Source organism: Palaemon carinicauda, chromosome 5 (assembly GCF_036898095.1).
Source record: "Palaemon carinicauda isolate YSFRI2023 chromosome 5, ASM3689809v2, whole genome shotgun sequence".
Taxonomy (NCBI): Eukaryota; Metazoa; Arthropoda; class Malacostraca; order Decapoda; family Palaemonidae; genus Palaemon; species Palaemon carinicauda.
The window spans coordinates 74,759,521-74,785,648 of record NC_090729.1 but is presented as its reverse complement, the minus strand read 5'-3'; the positions used below and the strand labels follow the sequence as shown (position 1 = coordinate 74,785,648).

The window sequence follows — 26,128 nt, the reverse complement described above, 5'->3', positions numbered from 1 at the left end:
GCAATATCTTTAAAAAAAAATATACAATTCTTTCAAGTTTCAGCAGAACAGGTAATTCTAATTATCATTTCAGATTATACACAATATACCACAACTAATATGACATTAGAAAAAAAAATCTCATTTTACTAGTAAAATTTGTATATGGGGTTAACTTGGCTTCCTTTACAAAGCTCATTTCTATCAGCATCTATCATAAACAATTACTGTACAAGCTCCCATTCTCCCACCCTTCAATTGCCTTCTCCACCCAAGAAAATATGGTTGCACAAGCTATATGTGGTGTTCTATGGTAGAACAAACTTGGGATGGGCATGAGCATAACCTTTATACAGTCACCTTGTATTAAAAAACCTCGACATTACTAATCGGTGAAGCAGGGTGAACCTCAAAAAGTAAAGAAATAATACATTTTTTCATCAAAATTTATTTTATTCCAATGAAGTTTTCCTGTATGAATCCCACAAACTGAAGAGGGTTAAGGGAAAGAAATTAATAACAGAAACATCCTACTAAAACTGACCAAATCTGTCTCACCCATCTCAACAAATTTTCAATATCATATGGAGTTTTCCATTGAAATATAGAGAAACTACCTCTTTCCCTTTCATAATATAACAGGATTGAGAAAACTAAAAAAAAAAAAAAAAAAAAAAAAAAAAAATGCACTATCCATCCACTTGCTCAAGTTCCAATGATGTTCCAAACTTAATCCATGATTACCACAATCTATGGCTCTTGCAACGTAAGTTTTAGTGATGTTGGAAAAGAACACACTGGAATAAGTCTGAGATTCATCTCCTTGCTGTTTACAATTTTCAATGCTGTACAAAAATCCCTTGATTGAGGTCAGGAAGTTTGCATGATTTGGCCTTGATTTTGGTGCTTCCTTTGACAGTGTTAAATATGAAGACTTTGTTTTCAAACTTATTTAGTTGGGAGTAGGCAGGTCTTTTCTTAGCATCATAATTGAATTTCTAAATAATAGATTGCAATGAGATCTTGATGAGCACCATAGTGGGTATAAGAATGTAATGTGTGTTCCTCGAGGTAGTTTTCTTAACCCATAACTTTTCCTACTACATACATGTGTGGTTTAGCCTAAAAAAAATTGTTGCATGTGCAGATGACACTACTTTCTTTGCATCACTTCCCTCTCCAAAGAGTAGATATGGGGTCTCAGAATCTCTTAATGGAGATATAGCTAAAACTAGTGAATGGTGGTAAGGGGCAAGAAGTTGAACCCTAAAAAAACTCTAAGAAAGATTGTAAGTAGGCCAAGGACAGTGACCCCTCAACATCCAGATCTTTCCATTTACAATGTTTCTTTAACTATATAAACTCATTTAAAATTTTTGGTGTGATTCTTGATTGGAAAAATCATGTACGTACAGTGCGATGGAAGAACGAACCACATGGGAGACTGAAGATATGGCCGGCGACCAAGCCAAAAGTTTGCGGGGTGTTAATGTAAGGTCACTTGAAGCCCTATGGCTACTAGATCAGCTACTACTTCTGTCTCCCCACCAAAATCTGTCTCGTCCCTATTTTCCAATGATGAACCTTGCAATTGCCACTTTTGAGCAGATAAAGGCACATAAAAATCAATATCACTTTTTTTTCATTACCTAACACTAACTAGGAATGAGCTTTTCAACATGCTTTACCATTAATTTTATTTTTTTCTGACATTTTTTGTTACTTTGTGGTTGAAACACTTTACAGAATCTATGGTCCTTCATCAATCCAAAATGCACTAGCACTTTGTGAAAGCCTTAAGAAAAAATTCAATATTACCGGTGCTAATGTATGTTCACTAAGTACTGAATCTTTGCTTGACCCATCCTGCGCATGTGGTGCTGCTATCCGTTTTCTGTACATATTTCCGATTAGGCACAGTATCTGCCCTGACACACATGCAAATCTCATTTTTGTTGGATGATGCCACAATTTTTAAGGAATACTTCCTCAAAATAAGTATTCATACGTTAACGGAGCACTTATAGTTACATGAACGGGTATCAGATCAAAAGAGGGTTAATTTACCCACTTTATTCTTGAAAACACTAGAGAATTTATAATCAGTCTAAGGCAAGCCACAGATACGAGTCGAGAACAAATTAGAGGCCAAATTTTTTAGCAAGTTTCAGTATTTGTTTACTATTAGATCCACCCAAAGCTTACCCCTTGAAAGGTGACAATGAATATCATTATAGACAGCAGACTGTTCATTACTCATTTGGATACTCAACTTCAATATAGCCCCCCAAATCTCCTAGTGTAGCCTTCTCTGAACTCTCCTAATCTGGAATTTTTTTTCCTTAAATGTAGTCCCTATAACGAAGCCGTTTCGACACTTAGCCACATTGCTGTTTTTGACACGACACACATGGAATGAGGATTTTCTTTTTTTCCATTAATAAGCACAGAAACAAATCTTAACACCATTAGAAGACATATAGGCATATGTTTGAGCTAACCAACCAAAACAAAAAGATGGTATGAAATTGGTTGGAACAAATGATATGAGTAGCCAACTGGCAACAAGTCAATGTTGAATATGAAATGGGCCCAATTCTTATTTGCCATAAAATGCCACAGACGGCATGCACAACTACAATACTGGAAGGGGCAGGTAAATGGAGAGAGGAATAACAGGAACTATAATATTTCTAATGAGATATCAATTAAAACAAGCTTCAATGAAATACTATATATATGGTCTTACTGCATCCTAAAGGTCTCATCTCAGCATTTTGAGTGTAAACTTGATTAATATCTGCAATACGGCGGCATAGAACATCAATGGGAATTTCATAACCATGTTTATATTTAAAGTTGTTGGCCTCACTCTGCGCTACAGTCACTTGATACCTGCTGTCAGCTGTGAAGAAGAAATCCCAGTTATAAATCACGACAATGTACTAGTAATAAAAATGTCTAGTTTCATATCATACAATAACAATACTTACTCAGCAATCCATGAATCCCCTCATTATTACAAAATTTTATATAATTTGTATTTTTCCTAGCTATACAAACCTGAGTCATTTAATGAGGTTACTTCTAGCTTTGTTTCTTACAGCAAAAAAAAAAAAAAAAAATTTGGTAGACTGCATCCTGGGCAGGAGGTAAGCCTCAGCCTTCTCCCCCCCCCCCCACCCCCCCCTTACCCGACCTTCTGGATGGATTTTCTTTCCAACAAGTGCAACTCTTTGGCAACAGAGAAGTTGCTGGCAGGGTCTCCATAGAATATCAGCCAGGCTAGTGATCCCCTCTAGGTGAACATGCTAGCTGACCTTGCTCATCAGGCTGGGTGTACTCAGTGATCTAAGCTAAGTTCCCTCATAAGGAGCAACACCTTCATGCTGTTTCTGCTACCTATGAGGATGGTCGCTCTTTTCACCGAAGTAAAGGGGCTTCCTTTCTTGAGTGGTTTCCCTCTCGAGTTCCTTTTAAGTGGGGTTTAGTCTCGTCTATGCACGCGAATCTTGGGCGTGCGCGAACACTTTACCGCACGCACAAAAACAGAGATAGTCACGCGCGCGCAATGAGAGTTCGAAAACTGTCATATGAGTAATACTCTTGCGCGCGCGCGACCCGAGATGGTTGCGTGCGCACGCTAAGCTGTTCACGCTCTTAAACATAGCGTTGATTGTGCTAGCCTAGTTGTTCGCGTGCGCTGGATAGGTTGCGCGGGCAAGATCTCAACGTGACGAGAGTCCGAAAACTCTCTGTCGTAAGAGTAAAATTCTTGACGCTTAGGAGAGAACTCATTGCTACGATCACCAGAAGGTTCACGGTAGAGTAAGTTGCGTGAACATGAACGCTCAACACAACGAGAGTCTGAAAACTCTCTGTCATACGATTAAGACTCATATTGACAAGGGTCACGAGAACCAGAAGATACAGCGTATACTTGTTGCGAGACCCCGACGGGTCAGCGCAACGAGAAACCAAAGTTCCTCTGTCACGAGCCCCAAAAGGGTCAGCGTGACTAAAAGCCTAATGTAGCCTGTGTTGCGAGACCCCATAGGGTCAGTGCAACGAGAAACTGAAATTTCCTTGTCACAAAACACCGAAGTATCAGAGTGACTAAAGTTACGAGAGCCCAAGGGTCAGAGTAACAAGGAACCGAAGTTCGTCTGTCACGAGACCCCGAGAGGTCAACGTGACTGATGACACGAGGTCCCAAAGGCTCAACATTACCATGGTTACAAGAGAACGAATGTTCAGCGTAACAAACCCGAAGGTTTCGAGTCACTTAGCCCAAAGGATCAGCGCGACGGAGTCCCGACGGACTTCCACTGTCATGAAAACCCGCAGGATCAACCTGACAAGAGCCCAGAGGCTCACAATCACGCCAGCCCAAAAGGGTGATCGTAACGAGACCCCGAAGGGTCAATGAGAACCAGCAGGTTCAAAGATCTAACGAAAACACCTCCGCAGGGGAAGTTTGTTCTCCCGAAGGAGAATGTCGCTTAAGATAAGGCTCTCGCTCCGCCCCTGGAGGAGAACCATAAGCGTAAGGGGGGACTACCGATGCCCAGAGGCGGTCTCCTCTCGAGAACGAGAGACTCGTTCCCCCAAAGGAGAAACCTGCTTCGGAGAAAGCTCTGCCACCGCCCCTGGTGGATCAGCAAACTCCTACAAGTTACCTCTCACGAACGAGAGGAAAGTTCTCCCAAAGATCGCCTAAGACAAGCTTTCTCCCCGCTCTATGGGAAAAAAGCGTAGGCGTAATAATATCTCTCTCGGGAACGAGAGAGAAGTCCTCCCGAAGGAGGACATCGCCTAAGACAAGCATTCTCCCAGCTCTATGGAAAAAAAACCAAAGCGTAATAATATCTCTCTTGCGAACAAGAAAAGTCCTCCTGAAGGAGGACATCGCCTAAGACAAGCTTTCTCCCAGCTCTATGGGAAAAAAGCGTAGGCATAATAATATCTCTCGTGAACGAGAAAGAATACTCCAGAAGGAGGACATCGCCTAAGACAAGCTTTCTCCCACCTCTATGGGAAAAAAACGTAGGCGTAATAATCTCTCTCTCGCGAACAAGAGAGAAGTCCTCCCGAAGGAGGACCTCGCCTAAGACAAGCTTTCTCCCAGCTCTATGGGAAAAAAGCATAGGTGTAATATCTCTCTCGTAGATGAGAGTCCTCCCGAAGGAGGACATCGCATAAGATGAGCTTTCTCCCAGCTCTATGGGAAAAAAGCATAGGTGTAATATCTCTCTCGCGGATGAGAGTCCTCCCGAAGGAGGACATCGCATAAGATGAGCTTTCTCCCAGCTCTATGGGAAAAAAGTGTAGGCGTAATAATCTCTCTCTTGCGAACGAGAGAGAAGTCCTCCCAAAGGAGGACATTGCCTAAGACAAGCTTTCTCCCAGCTCTATGGGAAAAAAGCGTAGGTGTAACAATCTCTCTCGCAAACGAGAGAGAGAGAAGTTCCCCTCGAAGGAGGAACAAGCCTTAGACTGGCTTTTCCCCAGTTCAAGGGGAAGAAGCACAGTCTTCGCCGATGAGATAGCAGAAGCAAAACTCGTCGAGCTGTCCGAAATTCTTCCCGAAAGGGGGAAGGTTGCTGAATGGCTGAAGTGGGGGAGCTCTCCCTCAGAAAGGGGGGCAACCCAACTCCAGGGAAGGTTAACACTCCCTCGTAAGGGAAGATTCTCCAATCCCTAGAGGCGAACCTCCTCGCAGCAACTATGCTTCCCATCAACAAGCCTTGTTTAAGTTGAAGGTTGACAATGATTGCTACCTCGTAACGTGGGCAGCTCACGAGCTACCACATGAAGCGCAGGATAATGAACAGAGCGGCCCAAGCCATCGGCCTTTTGTTCTAAGTCGCTGCTATCTGTAGAAAAGAAAAGAAAAGCTGTGATTAACTACAATTCATGCTCCGCTGCACAACACGAACTATTCGGGGAATATGTCGCCTTCCTTGTAAGATAATTCCTCGAAAGGGAGCTGAACTGTTATAAACTTTAACTCAAGTAATGAAACAAACACACGGGAGTGTTGAGAACCTGCCGACCATCAATGCAGGGGAGAGCGGTAAGGTAGGGGAGTAGTATCAACACAATGACAACTTCCTTACGGCGGAGGCCGCCAGATATCTTGTCAGCAGCAATTAAAGTTACACGTATCTAACAACATAAAAGAATATTTCCATTTATACATATATACACACATTTATAATATGTATAGGGTAAATAAAAACACACACAAGAAAAAATGACAGAAAAATAATCAAGGCAAGTCTTTGCGGGAGAGAACGTCAGCATGTCCATTCTCTACCGAGCCAAAAAGTGGTTACTCAGCCGAGAGGTGTGAGTGAGTGGGGTAGCCAGTCTACCTCACCCTCAACCCACTAACTAGCGGATGGAGTAGTTATCCCTCACTAAAATTATCATGGCTCATCTTTCAGCTAAGCCAAAAGTATACCCTTATAAATAGCGTCACAAAACCAAAGGTCAGAGGTAAAAATACTACGCAGTTTGGAGATTTCTTTAAGTCACCTTATTAAGTGGTATGAAATGTCAAATCCTGTCCTTAAAAAACGGCATTAACCGGCCGGCCCCCTTAAAGGTTTTGTCTCTAGCATAAGACACAAGGTTCTTATTTGCGTAGGGAGAAGTTCTATTGCTTCAGTCCCTAGTCAAGAATTCATATCTCTGATGGGACTCTGAATGGTTTATTACATCCCCTACTACTCTATGGACGAACAGCCATTTACTTAGCATCATCATGACGCAGAGGAATACGCTCATGCGTCAAGATCGCCGCATGTTCAGTGATGTCACGACACTTGGGAGTGGAAACTTGCTTGGACACATCAGCCTGTCTAGGTCGTGGGTGTGGGTGTGGGTGTGTGTGTGTGTGTGTGTTTGTGTGTGTGTTGAGAATCACCTACCAGAGAGCGACGTCATCATATCTAGGTCTGCCGTTATATTCAGATCTAAGAATTTGGACGTTTGGCCGGACGGCACTCTTGGACGAAATTCTAGGTATGGCAGGAATAGTTACATTCGACTTCCCAGCTTTAGAAAGCTTGGGAGGAGAGGACTGCTTGAAGCATGAAGTCTCTCGACTCATCCCGGGCGCTCTTTAGGGGAGTTTTCTGCCAAGGGCACCTAGGAGTACAAGGCAAGTCTTTCTAGGTAGAATGAGTTGGAGACTGGTAATCAGGATATTCTTATACTTTAAGGTCCTTTCGGGAATGAGGAGATGTTTCTACTATTCTGATAAACACTTCTAATGGGAGCATTTTGTCTGCATAGTAAGAAAGGTATAACTCACCACTATGCACACTCAGGGGATAAGGGGGATCTAAACAAGGCAGCATAGTCTGGAATAGAAGCATCCAGCGGATCTGGCTCAGGGAGTGCAACTGCCTTAGCCAGGGGATCCGCAATAAGAAAAAGTTCAATTTATCAATGCATATTACTAACAGAGATATGTTCATGAAATTAAGGCCATCGTCCTCCATGACATATAAAGTACCTAAGAATGATTCTGACATGCAGAACTTAGATGGGGGTATAAAGTTCAACGCCGCACTTACCTTGCATTTCTTCTCACCTCTTACTGAGGGAGGAGGAGGAGAGCAATCTCTCTCGGCTCGTTTCTTCCTACGAGAACATCAATTCTAAGGGGACGAAGAACACTCCCTAAAATACTCGCATGGGGATTATTATTATTATTACTTGCTAAGCTACAACCCTATTTGGAAAAGCAAAATGCCGTAAGCCCAAGGGCTCCTACAGAGAAAAGTAGCCCAGTGAGGAAAGGAAACAAGAAAAATAAAATATTATAACACACCCCCAAAATAGATATTTCCTATATAAACTATTAAACCTTTAACAAAACAAGAGGAAGAGAAGTTAAAAAGATTAGTGTGTCCGAGTGTACCCTCAAACAAGAGAACTCTAACCCAAGACAGTGGAAAACCATGGTACAGAGACTATGGCACTACCCAAGACTAGAGAACAATGGTTTGATTTTGGAGTGTCCTTCTCCTAGAAGACTTGTTTACCATGCTAAAGCGTCTCTTCTACCCTTACCAAGAGGAAAGTAGCCATTTAACAATTACAGTGGAGTAGTTAACCCCTTGGATGAAGAGGAATTGTTTGGTAATGTCAGTGTTGTCAGGTGTATGAGGACAGAGGGGAATTTGTAAGGAATAGGCCAGACTATTTGGTGTATGTGTAGGCAAAGGAAAAATGAACCATAACCAGAGAGAAGGGTGCAATGTAGCACTGCCTGGCTAGTCTAGTATCTTAACGGGTGGCTGGTGCCCTAAAGGCCCGGACAGGACTGTATCAAAGTTGACAGTCGAAAGACACACACTATATCGCAAATAATTCACACAAAAGTACCAATAATGTGCTAACACAAAGACACAAGCGCACGCAAAAATAACGGTGACGAGCGAGCTATGCAAATGTCTGATCGAAATAGTCAAAGCATGTACGTCATATCACCTCCATGGCCACAAGTGATGTGGCTAGACACTTGGGACAAGCATAACCCATCATGCACACTAGCTGCCCAGCAGCATAGCTTAACAAAATCTACCAATTTTTTTAATTGTCTGGCTGTAAGAAACAAAACCAGAATGCCATTCAATGACTCGTTAGTTTGTATCAGAGTAGGAATAAACTAAACTTATTAAATCATAAAAATGTACAGGAGGCACTAAAACACAAGACTCCTGGTTTGGAAGTGTTCCAAACAAAGAGAAGTGGACCAAAAATAGAATGAATGACCAATAAGCAGTAGAATACATATCATAAAGGATCATTATGACACTGAAGTGCATGTACAAAGCTAAAGTGCAGGATGCATACTGTATGCTGATGAAACCCATGTGTATGTGTTTGGATAAGCTAATACTATGGAAGTTTTATGCACAATCGTTTATCCTGGACTCAACAGTTGAAGTGGCTCTATTTTAGTGATTGATTATATTTCAAGGAGCTACCCCTTATCTTTAAAGAACAAACTTTACTTACGAATCATGCCTGTCATGACGCATCCAATATTTTGGGTAAGCCTGTACATGTGCGTTACTGTTACTGGGTCTACCAATTTATCCTGAAAAAGAAGAAGGTTTGTTATGAGGTGTAAACATGAACTATAACAGAACAGAATTCAATGCCGAAAAGAGAAAGAGAGAGAGAGAGAGAGAGAGAGAGAGAGAGAGAGAGAGAGAGAGAGAGAGAGAGAGAGAGAGTGTGTGTGTGTGTGTGTGTGTGTGTGTGTGTGTGTGTGTGTGTGTGTTACGATTTTGGATTTAGTTTAAACATTTAGAGTTCTTATGATCTTGCCTACCTTATTCTTGAACTCAATTACAGTGTTACTGTTTACAACATCCGTTGGAAGTCTATTCCAAGTATTTGCTATTTTGTGAGTAAAGAAATTGCTACATTGAGTGGTGTTGTATGTATCTTTTCAATTCCAGCTTGTATCCGTTACCTCTGGACTGATTTGTGCCAAGCGTGAATGAATTGTTATAATCTACATTTGTTATGTTAAGAATTTTGAATGCCTCTATAACCTGCCCTTTAGTCATTGAGTTTGTAGATCAAATAAATTCAAATGTTCCATCCTCCATCTATATCCAAATTGCCTTGGTGATGGGACTAGTTTGGTAACCCTAGCTTGTGCTGCTTCCAGTCTATCTATATACTTCTGAATATGACAAATTCGTAGATAATTTGTATTTTTCCTAACTATACAAACCTTAACTATTAAATAGGGGTATTACTTTCAGCGCAGCTGAAATGACGAGCCATTAATTTCTAACGAGGGTTTACTACCCACACCGCTAGTTAGCGGGGGTAGGGAGGGTAGCTCGCTACCACTCCCCCTCACACACAGGTGATTGAGCTCACTTTGCTTGGAGGTAGGACTTCAAGGGGGATGGGGCTGGTGGGCAAGTTTGGTTAAATAGCTAAGGTTTGTATAGTTAGGAAAATTATATTTTCATAATAAAATAAATTTTTGGATATACTTACCCGCTGGTTATATAAGAGCTGAAGTCTCCTGACGCCGTGGCAGAAATTCAAAATCTCGCACTATCGTAGATATGGCAGGTGTACAACCGCGCCCTAGTGGTACTACAGGTAGAACTACACCCAGCCACTTCAGTTCTTCCAAGCCTCATAGCAATACCATAGGTAGTCTCTAGAGGGGAGGAGGGCGGGAGTTAAATTTATATAACCAGCGGGTAAGTATATTCAAAAATTTATTTTATTATGAAAATATAATTTTTAAATATAAAACTTACCCGCTGGTTATATAAGAGCTGATTGACACCCCTTGGTGGCAGGTCAGAGACAGCTACATATTGAAAGTTCACTTAAGCATTACAAAAAACACCTAACTTAAGCGGTTCTCACCTGATAAGGAAGCTGACAGCAATGGTACTCAGCCTCATTTCGTCCGCTATCCTTAGGAGATCCAGTGATCCACTCGGAGCTGATGATCTCTAGGAGCTGTCAAACGGTACAATCACCTATAACATGACAGGACCTCAACTAATACCCTTGTTCCGGGCGCACTCTAGGAACAAATTGACCACCTGACCAAACCAAAGATTGTGGAAGGCTGACGACCAGCCTCCACAAACAACCATAACTTACGAGTTCCAAGAGATAGAAAAGGGGGTATTAGGAAAAGGGAACGTAGTGGTAGATCATTCACCTACTATCGCGTTCGCTGCTACGAAAGGACCCTAAGTATAACAGTCCTCATAAAGCGTTTGAACATGTTTCAAATAATGTGATGCGAAAACACACTTACTCCTCAAAAAGGTCGTAACCATCAAACTTTGTAGGGAACGATTCTTTTTTAAAGCTACTGAAGTCGCTACCGCTCTGACTTCATGTGTCTTTACTTTGAGAAGCCTCTGATCCGCTTCATGACACTGAGCGTGAGCCTCTCAAATTAACAGTCTTATGAAGAAAGACAAGGCATTCTTTGACATGGGCAGTGAAGGATTTCGGACTGCACACCACAAAGCGTCTGAGTCGCCTCTCAGATTCTTCGTTCTGTCCACATACAGCCGTAATGCTCTTACTGGACAGAGCACCCTCTCCAACTCATCTCCCACCACATCATAAAGGTTAGGGATTTCGAAGGATTTGGGCCATGGCCGAGTAAGATTTTCATTCTTAGCCAAAAACCCCAGTTGTAAAGAACAAATGGCTTTTCCATCCCAAAAACCAATGTTCCTGCTAAAAGCGTGTACTTCACTTACTCTTTTTGCGGTGGCTAGGCTAACCAGAAACAAAGTTTTCAAGGTTAAATCCTTAAAAGAAGCCGAGTGCAAAGGCTCAAACCTGTCACTCATGAGAAATTTAAGCACAACATCCAAATTCCAGGCAAGGGGAGCTGATTGAAATTTCTTGGTGGTATCAAAAGACCTAAGCAAGTCCTGTAGATCCTTATTATTGGAGAGGTCTAAATTCCTGTGTCTAAAAACCATAGCCAACATACTCCTGTAACCTTTAATTGTAGATGACGAGAAGTTATGTTTATTCTTAAGGTCAATGAAAAAATCTGCTATCTGGGTTAGAGATGTACTGGATGAAGAAATCACGTTAGCCCTACACCACTCTCTGACCAACTCCCACTTGGACTGATACACCTTGATGGTGGAAGACCTTGCCCCCGCAATAGCCTTGGCTGCCTTCTTCGAAAATCCTCTAGCTCTAGCGAGTTTTTCGATAGTCTGAAGGCAGTCAGACGTAGAGCTCGGAGGTTTAGATGGTTTCGGGCCAAGTGAGGTTGTCTGAGAAGATCTGGTCTTAAGGGAAGGCTTTTCGGGAAATCTACCATCCATTCCAGTACCTCTGGAAACCTGCTTCTTGACGGCCAGAACGGGGCTATTAGAGTCACCCTGGTTTCTTCGTGGGATACGAACTTCTGTATCACTTGGTAAAGGATCTTGAATGGGGGGAAAGCATAAACCTCCATGTAAGACCAGTTCATCAGAAAGGCGTCTATGTGAATGGCTTCGGGATCTGGTACCGGAGAGCAGTAACACTCGTGTCTCTTCGTCTTTGCGGTTGCAAAGAGATCCATGAGAGGACGACCCCATAAACGCCACAGACTTTTGCAGACGTCTCGGTGTAAAATCCATTCTTTGGGGAGAACTTGACCCCTCCTGCTGAGTCTGTCTGCACTCACATTGTTGACTCCTTGAATAAACCGAGTCAAAAGTGTCACTTTCCTTTCCTCTGCACAAATGAGAAGAGGTGTACAAAGTCCAAGAGTGGGTCCCGCCTTGTTTTGTAATATAAGCAAGAGCTGTAGTGCTGTCCGCATTGATTTATACTACCTTGCCTCTAATTTGCTTCTCGAAGCCTTAGAGGGCCAGATGAATTGCCAAAAGCTCCTTTTGGTAGATGTGGAGAGTTGTTTGCTCCACTGTCCAAGCCCCCGAAAGCTCCTCCTTCCCCAAAGTAGCTCCCCACCCCGAGTTTGAGGCGTCGGAACATAACACGAGGTCTGGGCTCTTCTGATATAACGACAACCCTTCCTTCAGTCTGTGCTCGTTGTCCCACCATTGAAGATGAGACTTGATGGAGGTCGTGATGGGAATGCAATCCCTGTCTAAGCTGTCCAATTTTTTCCAATGGCGATTGAGATGAAACTGAAGGGGATGCAAATGCAACCTCCCCAGAGTTACAAACTTCTCTACTGATGAGAGAGTGCTCAGAAGGCTCATCCAATCTCTTACGGAACAGAGTTCCTTCTTCAGGAAAGTTTGGACTTTTTGGAGAGCTGACTTTATTCTTACTGGCGACGGAAAAGCCTGAAAAATCCGACTCTATTATTTCGAGCTCACCAGGAGGCCCAGTTCCTTGGTTAAGTCCAGAGTTATTTTCAGGTCCTTCAAACAGCAATCGGCTGAGGAGGCTCTTATCAGCCAATCGTCCAGGTACAGAGAGACCCTGATTCCCCTCGAATGCAGCATGCTCGCTACATTCAGCATGATCTTGGTAAATAATAGAGGAGCCGTGCATAGTCCGAAACAAAGAGCCCTGAATTGGAAGACCTTGTTTCCGTCCATGAATCTTAGATAACGTCTGCAGCTGGGATGAATTGGAATATGGAAATAGGCGTCTTGGGAGGTCTATTGAGACCATCCAATCGTCTTTCCTCACCGCCGCCAGAACCGTCTTCTGAGTTTCCATCGTAAACGTCGAATTCTGGACGTAGCCATTCAGAACACTTGCGTCCAAAACCGGCCTCCACTCCCCGGAAGTCTTGGGAACTAAGAAAAGGCGGTTGTAAAACCCCGGAGATGTTACATCCTGGACTTCCTCTATTACTTGCTTTTCTAGTAAAAGAAGCATCTGGAGACGCATGGCTTGCTTCTTCGGACCCTCTGTATTTGGGCGAAAGATCCACTGGATGAGACTAAAGGAGGAATGGCTAGGAAGGGGATCTTGTAACCCTCCTTTAACACTTGGACGGACCAGGGATCCGCTCCATTCCTCTCACAGGTCTTCCAGAAGTGAATCAACCTGGCACCCACTGCTGTCTGAAGGATAGAGCAGTCTGACTCTAACTCGGCCAGTTTTGTTTCCTCTGCTCCTAGGTTTCCTTCCGTCCGGTTTGAAAGAGCCCCTTCCGAAAGGTTTCCCACGAAAGGGCTGAGAAGGTCGAACACCAGTAGAGACTTCCTTAGGTTTACGCGAAGCAAAAGTTGAAGGCAAAACTTTCCTCGCCGTATTGGTCACCAAATCATGCGTGGCCTTCTGAGTGAGAGCAGTGCCAACTTCCCCCACCAACTCTTGTGGAAATAAGGTGGTAGACAAAGGAGCAAATAGTAGCTCCGTTTTCTGGTAGGGAGAAACTCCTGCTGAGAGAAAAGAACACATCGTGGCCCTTTTCTTGAGGATTCCAGCTGTGAACAAGGCAGCTAACTCATTCGAGCCATCCCTCACACCTTTGTCCAAGCAGGACATCAAATGAACAAGGCCACTAGTGTCTGTGTCCTTCATATCTGAGACCCTCTTACTCAAAGCTCCCAAAGACCAGTCTAGGAAATTAAGTACTTCAAAGGCCCTGAACAGACCCTTAAGTAAATGATCGAACTCCGTCATTGACCACCAAACCTTTGTTTTCCTTAAGGCTAGATGACGAGACGAATCTACCAAACTTGAGAAATCCCCCAGAGCAGAGGAGGGAAATCCCAAGCCCAGCACTTCACCAGTCTCGTACCACACACTAGATTTAGAGGCTAATCTTGTGGGAGGAAAAGCAAAGGCCGATTTGCCAAGAGTTCTCTTAGAGTCCATCCAGGAACCCATTAACTTCAAGGCCCATTTAGAAGACAGTGAAAGGACCATCTTGATATAAACCGGCACTTTGGTTGTTTTACCTAAGATAAACTCCGATGTGGGAGAACGAGGGGCCACAGGGGTAAAATGATCAGGAAAAACTTCTGTAAGAATCAACATAAATTTCTGAAGATCAACAGCATGTTAATAATGTTTCTCTTCATTTTCAGAAACCTCCTCTAAAGGCTCATCCACGTCAGACTTCTCTTTAAGTTCGTCTTCTGGCAGTGCAGCAACTGCTGCAGCCTGAACTGAAGGATTAACGTCTGAATGAGACCGCCTGTCAGAGTCAATAACTTCATCCAACTGAAGAGGGAGGTCAAAGTTGACTGATAAGAGACCTGGATGGGTCGACGCTCGCCGTCAAAAGCCAACTGTTGTGTGTCGTCCCGAGAAGGCTTAGAATCTGGTAGCTGTTGTACTGACCGACATTTGGAATCAGACGTCAACTGCCGAGAGACGACGCAAGGACGCGTAGCGTCCGCTAGCTGTTGACGCGGACGATCTCTGCCGTCAAATGATAACTGTTGATGGTCGTCTCGTGGACGCCTAGCGTCCAAATGTTGTTGACGCTGCCGCTTCACAGTGTCAAAAGTTGGCTGCAGAGAATCTTCGTGGTGACGCATTGCGTCCAATTGTCGACACCGGTGTTCTTTCTCACGTACGGAAGTCGAAATTTGATTAGCAAGAACTCTCTGACGTGACTCATCTATATCAACCTGGTGTCGAGCACTACGAATGGGAGACCGCCTGTGTGATAACTTGTCAGCGCTATAGACCGCCGGCCGCCTGTGCGACAACTGGTCTTACGTCTGACGCCCAATCGTACTGCCAACACCCGGTTGATAAGAATCCATGAACGACGAGAGCTGTTTTTTTCATAGATAAAAGCATAGACAACTTAGGATCTTCAGTTAAAACATTCGACTCCTTCCTTGACGGAAAAACAGAATCATCATCACCACGCTTTTCGGGTGACAAAAGCCAGTCTAAGGGGAGAGGTGGCGCATGAATCGTAATATCGGCCATAGAAACAAATTCAGAGTCGGAAAGTATTTTTTCTACTCGAATACCGTGATCTGGACGCTTCGCAGGAGTACAAGTGACGGGAGAATGGAAACGCTCAGGGGAATCCCACATAATACAGCCTGGACGTGCAGGCGATTCCGGACGTTGAGCAACCTCATGCGATCTCTTAAGCGGTCTAGACGCTCGCCGCCTCATCTCACTACCCGAACCTTCATCGGAGGACGGGGATAACGTACCAACCTCACCTTTCCTACGATGAGGGTGAACGACCTGTGATACGGCAACAGGAACGTTCGAGGGAACGTCTGCACGATTGATGACGCTTCTCGTTCCCTTTAGCCGATCGACTTTACTTCTCCCATGGGTTCGAGAGCTCGAAAGAGGTCTTAGGCTAGGTGAACGACAAGATCGTGCAGACACGCCCTCCACAACACTGAACACATTAGAAACGCTTTCCACAGTTCCGACAGTTTCACAATTTTTCAGCACATTTAATTCAGAAAATTTTTTATTTCTATCAGCCGATAATGACTCAACTTTTTCACCGAGAGCCAGAATCACGGTAAATATGTCTTTCATAGATGGTTCCTGATCTACCACTACGGTGGAAGGAATAGGATTAGGAATATTAACATTAGGTAAGGCTACCTCAACAGATCGTGAAGAACTACGCTTAACTCTATCCCTCTCAAGTCTCCTAACATAACGCTCGTATGTTACCCATTCATCATCCGTTAATGAAAAACATTCATTACATCTATTATCAAAGGAACAAGATTTTCCCCCATATTTAACACAAAAATCGTGTGGATCAACAGACCCTTTAGGGAGACGAGTACGACACCCTTCACTAACACACTTACGAATAGTAGGGGAGGGCTTGGCCATTTTGAATGGTTAAGAGCAAGACCGACAACCAGAAAACAAAGGAAATATTAATAAATATAACCACAAACAAAAGGATTTCAAGATTAAATGAAAGAGAAAATGGTTAACGATAGTTCAAACTCAAAGAAAACGTTGTACATCACCAAACAACTTCCCAACAGAGTAAGACACCGAGAGCGAACTTCAATATGACAGCCAGCTATGGCGGCAGAAGAACAACTGAAGTGGCTGGGTGTAGTTCCACCTGTGGTACTGCTAGGGCGTGGTTGTACACCTGCCATATCTACGATAGTGCGAGATTTTGAATTTATGCCACGGCTTCAGGAGACTTCAGCAGCTCTCATATAATCAGCGGGTAAGTTTTATATTTAAAAAATACAAATTATCTACGAATTTGTCATTTGTTCCGTAACTGGAATACAAACCACGCTATTTAATAGGAGTGACTCACCCATTAAGTAGGGTGGACGTCCCAGCCAGTCTGGCTTTTTGGCTTTGCCCGGGGGCTCCTTATCTGAGTGTGTTAGCACTCAAGAAATTAGGAGCCCCTGCACCTCGCTAAAATCTTGCTACACAAGGTCTGTGGCCTACGCAAGCTGTGTGTGAAGGTATGTAGAAGTGTGACTCGTCCTAGAAAGTTGTTACGAAGTTCTTTAGATGGAAACTTGTACACGAGGACTTTCCAGATACCACCTCGACAGGGTATGGGGACGTAATAGTATTAGTCTTAATACTAGGAACACAAGGGAGCATGGTTTACCTGCAGTGGTTTGAGGTCAGCTATGCAGAGAACCCAGGATGCTGCTTTCCCCAAGAGAGGGGATGATGAAGAAAAGAATAAGGGCCAGTCAAACCTTTTCATTCATGCAGACTAAAACCGGGTAACAATGGCCTCAGCCTTCAGCTACTTGTCCAATAAGGAGCTTGAGGTTTTAAACCAGCTGTTGTGCAGCCACTACAGGACCGATAAAAAAAGTATCAAGTCTCCTGTGGATCACGTCTTGCAGTTAGTGGGACGTGAACGTGTTCTGTCGTTTCCACACCCCAGCTTGAAGAACCTGCGTCACTGAAAAATTTATTTTTAAGGCCAGGGATGTAGCTATGCCCCTGACATCATGTGCTCTGGAGCGACGTGACAGAGGAGGGTCTGGATTCAGTGCAAGGTCAATGACCCTGCGAATCCATACAGAGATGGTGCTCTTGGTGACCCTTCTCTTAGTCCTTCCTGTGCTGACAAATAGTGCTGGCACACGAGGACGGGCTGCGGATGTTTTCTTGAGGTACAGCCTCATGCTCCTCTGGGCATAGTAAGAAATGGTCTGGATCATCTGTTACAGTACGGAGACTAGAAATCCGGAAGGAGTCGAATCGAGGATGCGCTACTCCTGACTTCTGAGTCTTAGCAATAAACTCAGGGACGAAGCTGAACATTACCTCTCCCCATCCCCTTGAATGGGCGATGTCATACGAGAGACCATGAAGTTCGCCGACTCGCTTGGCCGAGGCCAAAGCTAGCAGGAACACAGTCTTCCAAGTCAGGTGGCGATCTGATGCCTGGCGTAATGGTTCATAGGAAGTTCTCTTAAGAGACCTGAGAACTCGAACCACGTTCCATGGGGGAGGTCTCACTTCTGACTGGGGGCAGGTAAGTTCATAACTTCGTATGAGTAAGGAGAGATCCAGCGATGAAGAAATGACCATTCCTTTCAGTCTGAAGGTGACTCTGAAGGCGAGTCATAAGGCTGAGCAATAGCCTTTTAGTGCCGAGACTGATAGGCGCATTTCTTCACGCAAATACACGAGGAACTCCACTATTGCTGGAATAGTGGCATCGAGTGGAGAGATACCCCTTCCACGACACCAACCACAGAGGACTTTCCACTTTGCCTGGTAGACTGCTGCCAAAGACTTCCGCAGATGTCCAGACATCCTGATCGCAACTTGTTGCGAAAATCCTCTCTCAGAAAGGAGATGCTGGATAGTCTCCAGGCGTGAAGTCGTAGTGAAGCTACAGTTTTGTGGAAGATGTTGGCATGTGGTTGTTTGAGTAGATTGTGTCGTGGAGGGAGTTCTCTTGGAAGCTCTGTTAGGAGTTGCAGAAGGTCCGGGAACCATTCTGCGTGATGCCATAGCTGAGCTATGAGGGTCATTGGAAGATTGACCGATGTTCTGGTCTTGTTGAGTACCCTCCTCATCAGACAAAACGGGGGATAGGCGTAAACGTCGATGTTGTCCTAACGTTGTTGGAAAGCATCTTGCCAGAGAGCCTTGGGGTTTGGGACTGGGGAACAGTACAGCGGGAACCTGAAGTTCAGGGCCGTTGCGAAGAGGTCCACAGTCGGAGAACCCCACAAAGTCAGGACTTTGTTGGCTACTAGATGATCCAAAGACCACTCAGTACTCACTATCTAGGTTGCTCTGATCAGGTTGTCGGCGAATACATTCCTTTTGCCCGGAATGAAGCGTGCCGATAGTGGTATCGAGTGGATTTCGGCCCCTCTCAGTATCTCTACTGCTAAATAGGTGTGTTGCTGCAAAAAAGTACCTCCTTGCTTGTTGATGTAGGCCACTACTGTGGTGTTGTCGCTCATCACCACCACAGAGTGACTTGCCAGGTACTGTTGGAACTGTTGAAGGGCTAGAAAGACAGCCTTCATCTCTAGGAGATTTATGTGGAGGTACTTTTCTGACTCTGACCAGAGGCCTGAGGTCGTGTGGTGCAGCACGTGGGACCCCCACACTTTTTTGAAGCGTCTGAAAACAGCACCAAATCCGGGGGGAGGACAAAAAGATCCACTCCCTTTCGTAGGTTCTCGTCTGCCACCCACCACTGGAGGCTCGTCAGTTCCGCAGGTCCCATGGGGATCTGGATGTCCGGGGAGTCGTGACCATAATTCCACCGGGACTTGAGTCGCCACTGGAGGGATCTCATCCTGAGGCGACCATTGGGAACTAGATGGGCCAGCGATGAAAGGTGACCGAGAAGACGTAGCCATGATTGGGCTGGAAGTTCTTCTCGTCTGAGAAAAGGTCTTGCGACCTTCCTCAGCCTTTCTATCCTGTCATCTGATGGGAAGGCTTTGTGGGGAGTGGTGTCTATAATCATGCCTAAGTATACCAGTCTTTGAGTGGGAAGCAGGGAGGACTTTTCAAGATCTACCATGATCCCCAGGGAAGCAGGGAGGACTTTTCAAGATCTACCATGATCCCCAGATCTTGGCAAAGTCTCAGAAGTTTGTCTCGGTGTTGAAGAAGGGTTGACATTGAGTCTGCTAGGATTAGCCAGTCGTCCAGATAACGGAAGAGACGGATGCCAATCCTGTGTGCCCACGAAGATATCAGGGTGAACACTCTGGTGAAGATTTGTGGTGCTGTGGAAAGACCGAAGCACAGCACCTTGAACTGGTATTTTCTGTTGTCCAGGCTGAATCTTAAGTACTTCCTTGAAGATGGATGGACTGGGATCTGGAAGTACGCGTCCTTTAGGTCCAGTGTGCACATAAAGTCTTGCGGTCTTACTGTTAGTCTGACCGTGTCTACCGTCTCCTTGCTGAACGGAGTTTGTTTGACAAACTTGTTCAGAGCTGAGAGGTCGATGACTGGTCTCCAGCCTCCAGACGCCTTCTTTACAAGAAAGTCGACTGAAGAAGCCTGGGGATCTGTCAAGGACCTCTTGGATAGCACCCCTCTTCAACAGGGTCTGGACTTCTGCCCGAAGGGCTTGCCCCCTTGCCGATCCCATGGCAAGGGAGTTCAATGATACTGGATTTGTAGTCAGGGGAGGTAGAGATGTTATAAACAGGACACAATGTCCTAGACTGATCAGGGAGATTGTCCAGGAATCGGCCCCGAGTTGCTTCCACTTGTTTGCGCAACTTTGTAGGCATCGCCCCACTGGTGGAAATGCAAGGGGACTGCCTATCCTAGCGTTTGCGCCCTCGGCTGCTCCCTTTAGGACTTTTTGCCTTTCCTGTCTTTGACAGGAAGGGCTTAGACACCATTGTCTTCGCTGCAGTTGTCTTCGTAGTGGTCTTGGCTGGACGGGACTGCTGTGGTGCTGAAGGCTTATAAGGCTTAGATGTTAAAGCCCTATGGAGGAGGAAGTCTTGATGTGACTTCCTCCAGCTCTCAGCAGCATGTTCCACATCCTTAAGCTCGAACAGAACAGACCCCTCTATGGAGGAATGTCTGAGCCTATTGATCTCAGCGCTAGGGACTTTCTGGTGGAATTTCTCAGCTACTGCATTCTGACGCTTCAGGATGGTATTTGCCCAAAAGTTCGAGACTTGGTGGGCCAGAAACTCGATCGTGCGAGTACCTCAGAGGAGGAAGGTTTACATAGCTTTCCTGGTACGTTCCTTGGAGAAATCCTCAGAACGTATCCGGATACCTAAAATCCCCAACCAGATATCAAGCCACAAAGTAGCTTGCATAGCACACCTCTTGGTTGAGGATCTCGGCTGCCGAGAACGAGACTTGCCGGTTGGAAAGTGTCTTAAGAGGGATTCCCTTGCAAGGGTTAGCTCTTCCAGCTAGTGGTGAAGTGTAAGAGCTAAACAAGGCTCCTCCAGAACCTCAAAGTACCTCCTCTGCTGTACGCGAGGAGGTGGGAGGAGCTTGGTGGTACCGGAACGGTTGGAAGAGGACATCTCGGAGAGCTGCTGGGCGATCTTGTCTCTGGTGCTCTTTAACCCTTGAGACCAGGACAGGGCTGCACTGGTCTCAAGAGGGTTTTCGAGTACCAAAGACGCGGTTTAGGACCGTGTCCTTTTCCTCTCGAGGGGGGATCTCTGGGTCGGAAAACCCGTCGAGAGCCCTCATTAGAGTCAGAACCTGCCAAAACACATGTTCTGCCTCCTACTGGTCTCCTCCTGTTGTAAGACTTGCAGCGAAGTCTCCTTCTATCCCCAAGGCTCTTCTTGGGGAGAGTCACGGACATTCCCTGAGTGGCTAGCTGGCTCCATCTTAGCCCAAGTGGAGGACTTAGGCAATGTTTTGGAGTCTTTGGATTCCTTCCGGGGAAGGATATAAGACTCCAACATTGATGAGGGTGTCATGTCCCCTTATTCCCGGACTGTGTGGAACTCTTGGTGTGAAGAGATGTTTCCTCCATTGGTGCGATGGGGGGAAAATCTCTCTTCGCGTGATTCCCTTGGTGACGGGAGATCTTCGTCTGAAAGGGAAGGAGAGTTAGTCCAAGGAATAGGAGGAACTTGCCTTGAAGGTCTGCGCGGAGTCAGTTTTGCCCTCGAGGAAGTGACCGCGTCCAGAACTCCTTTTTTCCTCTTCAACGGGGTAAGAAGCCTTGGTTCCGTGTCCTAGATCAGAGAGGACAGGCTTGAAAGTCTGAGTTACGGCTCTAAACAGGGCACTGAACCAGGGCTGTTGGCTAACAGATGCAGTCAAACTTAACCCCCTAAAGGGAAAGGGATTGAAGGATCCCTGGGAGGAGTCACTGGAATATGGGTTCGCCTTTGGGATCCTGAACCCCTCTGCATATTTCCCTTCTCCCACAATGTGCGGTGGTATGCGCTTGCGGGGAGGGAAATGAGGCGATGGCGACCTTGCCGGATGTCGTTACTTGTGATGCGCAGGCTCGCGAGGGAGGGAGGGAGAGCCCTGGGGGCTCGCGCGAGGGAGGGAGAGCCCTGGGGGGCTCGCGCGAGGGAGGGAGAGCCCTGGGGGGCTCGCGCGAGGGAGGGAGAGCCCTGGGGGGCTCGCGCGAGGGAGGGAGAGCCCTGGGGGGCTCGCGCGAGGGAGGGAGAGCCCTGGGGGGCTCGCGCGAGGGAGGGAGAGCCCTGGGGGGCTCGCGCGAGGGAGGGAGAGCCCTGGGGGGCTCGCGCGAGGGAGGGAGAGCCCTAGGGGGCTCGCGCGAGGGAGGGAGAACACTGGGGGGCTCGCGCGAGGGAGGGAGAACACTGGGGGGCTCGCGCGAGGGAGGGAGGGAGAACACTGGGGGCTCGCGCGAGGGAGGGAGAACACTGGGGGCTCGCGCGAGGGAGGGAGAACACTGGCGCTCGCGCGAGGGAGGGAGGGAGAACACTGGTGCTCGCGCGAGGGAGGGAGAACACCGGCGCTCACGCGAGGGAGGGAGAACACTGGCGCTTGTGCGAGGGAGAATATTGGTGCTCGCGTGCAGGAGACTGATGGCGCGTGCGGGAGAATATTCGCACGGGCACGCAGGAAAATCACGATGTGTGAGCAGGAGTGTGTTCGCGCGCGTCTGCCAAAGACTTGGGGCACGCGCGCGCAGGAGAATGTCCCCTAGCGTGCGGGTGCGCAGTAGAGTCATGATGGGCTCACGTGAGCGCGGGAGAATGTTGGCGCTCATCCTTAGGAGATGGATGGCGAGTGTGCACGTATCTTTTTGAGTGCACACAGAAGGCTGGCGCGCAGGTGAGTGCTGGCGCGTTGGTAAGGGATGGCGCGCGGGTGAGGGCAACATGGCTGTTGTCTCATCTATGAACTTGCGTGCAGGACAATGTTGCGCGCAATATGGCGCTCAGGAGAGCGTGATGTAGGGCGCGCATCTTGGGGCGCGGGAGAGCACTGGTGCAGGTGGGCGCTGGCGTGTAGGAGATCCTTGGCGCCTAGGCACAGGGCGCGTGGGCACGTCAGTGCAGGAGAGCCCTAGCGCACAGGATATCGTTGGCCCGTGTGCACATGTTGGCGCGCATGGCGCGTGGTTGAGCTCTGCTCCTGTGGGCACATAGGCGCATGCTGGCGCATAAGTGCTTTAGGTTGTTGCCCTGTATTGGGGCGAGCAAGAAGAGTGGCACTCTGTAGTGATGGGGCCTGACAAGCTACTAATGAGTGCTGGTCAGGTTGCATAGCGCTTTCAAGTGGAGCCTTGTTAGGCCCACGCAGGAACGGCGATGGAAGGTCGGCAGGTCTGTAGGGTGGAAGGTCGACGTGTCCTTTAAAAGGGCCTGCAGAGAGGTCCAAGATCGATGCTGGTGCAGTGACGTAAGATCATTCTAAAGGCTCCTCTGCGGGGGAATGCATAGACGACGTTGAACCAAAGAGGCGCCTCCTCACCGCAGGTGAAGGAAGTCCTCTATGGCAAAGAGGATGGAGAGAGTTCCGACGAGCCTTCCGACGGATGCGCCCTCTGGCGACCGTTGGATCAGCAAGCTGACAGTCAGCAGTCCTCCGAAGAGTAGTCTCTGTAAGTGAACTGCCCCGAGGGAGAGAAACACTAGCAGGAGAGACTGATGATAAACTTAGTTTCCCCCTCGAAGGATGGTCAGGAAAGGGGGAACTAAGCTGTCAACTACCGTAGAGTCTGGAGTGGCAGAGGAGATGGGTGATGCTGCATGGGAAACCTCTGACACAACAACATTGACAAGAGTCAGGGGATCTACCTCTGACGGTGACGACGATTGCTTGACAGCAGCACCCCGGCGGATATAATCAAGCAAAACCTCCTTGGAGAGCGAACACGTGAGCCCCAAGGAGGACCAAATCTGAAAGAGGGAAGTTAGTGACACGGCCTCCCCCGGGGGGAGAGGTGGAGCTGCTTCGCTAGGGGAAGCAACGTCATCTCTCCAGACCCGAGATTGAACAGAAATAATTCGGTCTACGCTACTACTCGATGGTCTCTCGAAAGAGACCGACAGAGTAGGAGCTTCGGAGGAGGTTTGGGCAACAGAAGAAGAGGCCTTGGGTCTTTTTTTCCTTCGAAGCAATCTCCGAAGGAGAAACATCCCGCTTGGACTTCTTCTCCCGTCGCGAAAACCTCTCTACACTCGCTACACTTGTTGACACTATCACACCGTTGGCCCCAACAAGAAGGGCAAAGGGCGTGAGGATCGGTCTTGACCGCTGACATGAATATTCCACAGGGGCGGTCGGGAAGACCAGGGCAGGTGCGCATGGGCGCAGAGACCAACTTCACATACACAGTAATCTAGAAAAAGAAAGAACAAAAAGCGTTAATGGCTGCCAATATGACGGTGAGGATGAGAGTGGACACGTCCGACCACCATCCGAGCCAAGAGCAAAGTGAGGTCAATTACAGGTGTGTGAGGGGGAGCAGTAGCAAGCTACCCTCCCTACCCCCGCTAACTAGCGGTGTGGGTAGTAAACCCTCATTAAAAATTAATGGCTCATCATTTCAGCTATGCCATAAGTAATACCCCTATTGAATAGCGTGGTTTGTGTTCCAGTTACGGAACAAACTTTGAGCCCAGAATTGGACTTCGTATTCTAGATGGGGTCTTACTAGTGATGTGTGCAGCTGTAGTACAGTGTCTTTGTTTCTGTATTTGAATTGTCTCTTTATGTAACCTATTAGTTTTTGCTTTCTTTTCAGCTTTTATGCTCAGTTTGGTAAACTTCAAATTCCTGCTGATAATAATACCGAGATCTTCCTCCTGGTACACCCTTTCTAGTTCGTTACTCAGCAATGAATAATCTGACTGTGGGTTACTATAACCTATGTGCTTGACTTTACATTTACAACAGTCGAAAGTCATTTGCCCTTTTCGAGACCATTCTCCTAGCTTCATTAGATCCTCCCTTAGGGCTTCTAAGTCTTTGAGTTTGCAGCATTAATGCCTAATTTAGTATCGTCGGCAAATTTGGCTTTTCTACTAGTAATTCTAACCCTATATCGTTAATGTAGATCAGAAATATCAATGGTCCTAGGACAGATCCTTAAGGTACTCTGCTTGTAAAAGCTGCCCACTCTGAAGCTATTCCATCGATTACAACTCGATGTTTTCTGTTTGTTAGCCAATCCTCGATCCACTCAGCTGGCTCGTCAATGATACCTAGTGATCTAATTTTGACCATTAAATTTCTAAGAGGAACTTTGTCAAAAGCCTTTTGAAAGTCTTATGTATATGATGTCTATTGCCCTGTTTTTGTCATAAATTCTAAACATGTGGAAAAATTCCAAAATATTTGTCACACATGATCTGTTTCGTCTAAAACCATGTTGGCTGTCTATCAAAAGATTGTTTTTCTACCATTGTTCTGCTATTGAATCTACAATAATTCACCAAAAAATTTTGCATGACACCGAAGTTAGACATACTGGTTTGTAGTTGCCACGTTCTTCATTTGGCCCCTTCTTGTAGATAGGAGGCCTATTGCCTAGTTTCCATCCTTGTGGTGCCTTTCTTTTGTTGGCTGTCTTCAGGATCACTTTGTAAGTGTGAGGTTCTCTCTCATTCCAGTTCTATAATCTCTCTTGGATGAATATAATCTGGGTCTGGTGGCATAGACTTAGTCCTATTATTTTCTTTTTGACATCATCCATTGTAAAAGTGATTCTATTTAATGGTTGAGGCCCTTCATATTTGATAGCTGGTTCAGGGGTGTTGATTCTTCCCTAGTGAATAAAGTTGTGAAATCACAAATCTTGAGTAATTTGTATTTTTCCTAACATACTTACCTCGAACTACTTTCTTAGGAGAGTCTGGGGATCTCTCAATCACCGACCAAGAATTTTGCGTAGTTGCCCCCCTCTCCGCTGCCTCTCAAGGGCGAAGGGATACACGCCCAGGAGCGACGCAGGTCACGCGGGTGGACATGCTTTCCAACCATTAAGTTTATGTTTTAAGTCTTCCTCGAACTCCAGAAGATATTCGGGGCAGGATGGGAGGGCCATTACCCGAAAGTAGTTCGAGGTAAGTATGTTAGCAAAAATACAAATTACTTAAAATTTGTTATTTGTTCCAACACAGAATACTTACCTCGAACTACTTTCTTAGGAGACTTATACTTTAGGAGGAGGGAGTAGCTTACAGATTGAAATGTTCGAGACTCGCTGGGGCCCTTGAACTAGATAGGGGGCTAGTTCTGGGACTCCTAGGGGGAGGCAGGAGAGTAGGGGAAAAGCACGCAA

General features: G+C 46.1%; 1 protein-coding gene across 1 annotated transcript in view; it reads right to left on the bottom strand.

Annotated features, from left to right (window-relative positions):
- Positions 1-12,149, bottom strand: part of LOC137640974 (proteasome subunit alpha type-6-like) — a 47,487-nt gene extending 35,338 nt beyond the window's left edge. The window contains exons 1-5 of the mRNA XM_068373431.1: positions 11,858-12,149; positions 10,293-10,345; positions 10,021-10,080; positions 9,016-9,097; positions 2,729-2,884 (exon numbers count right to left, since the gene is read on the bottom strand). Coding sequence (XP_068229532.1) covers positions 2,729-2,884; positions 9,016-9,097; positions 10,021-10,080; positions 10,293-10,345; positions 11,858-12,149 — 643 coding nt within the window. The remainder of the gene's footprint in view (positions 1-2,728; positions 2,885-9,015; positions 9,098-10,020; positions 10,081-10,292; positions 10,346-11,857) is intronic.
- Between the last annotated feature and the right edge of the window lie 13,979 nt (positions 12,150-26,128).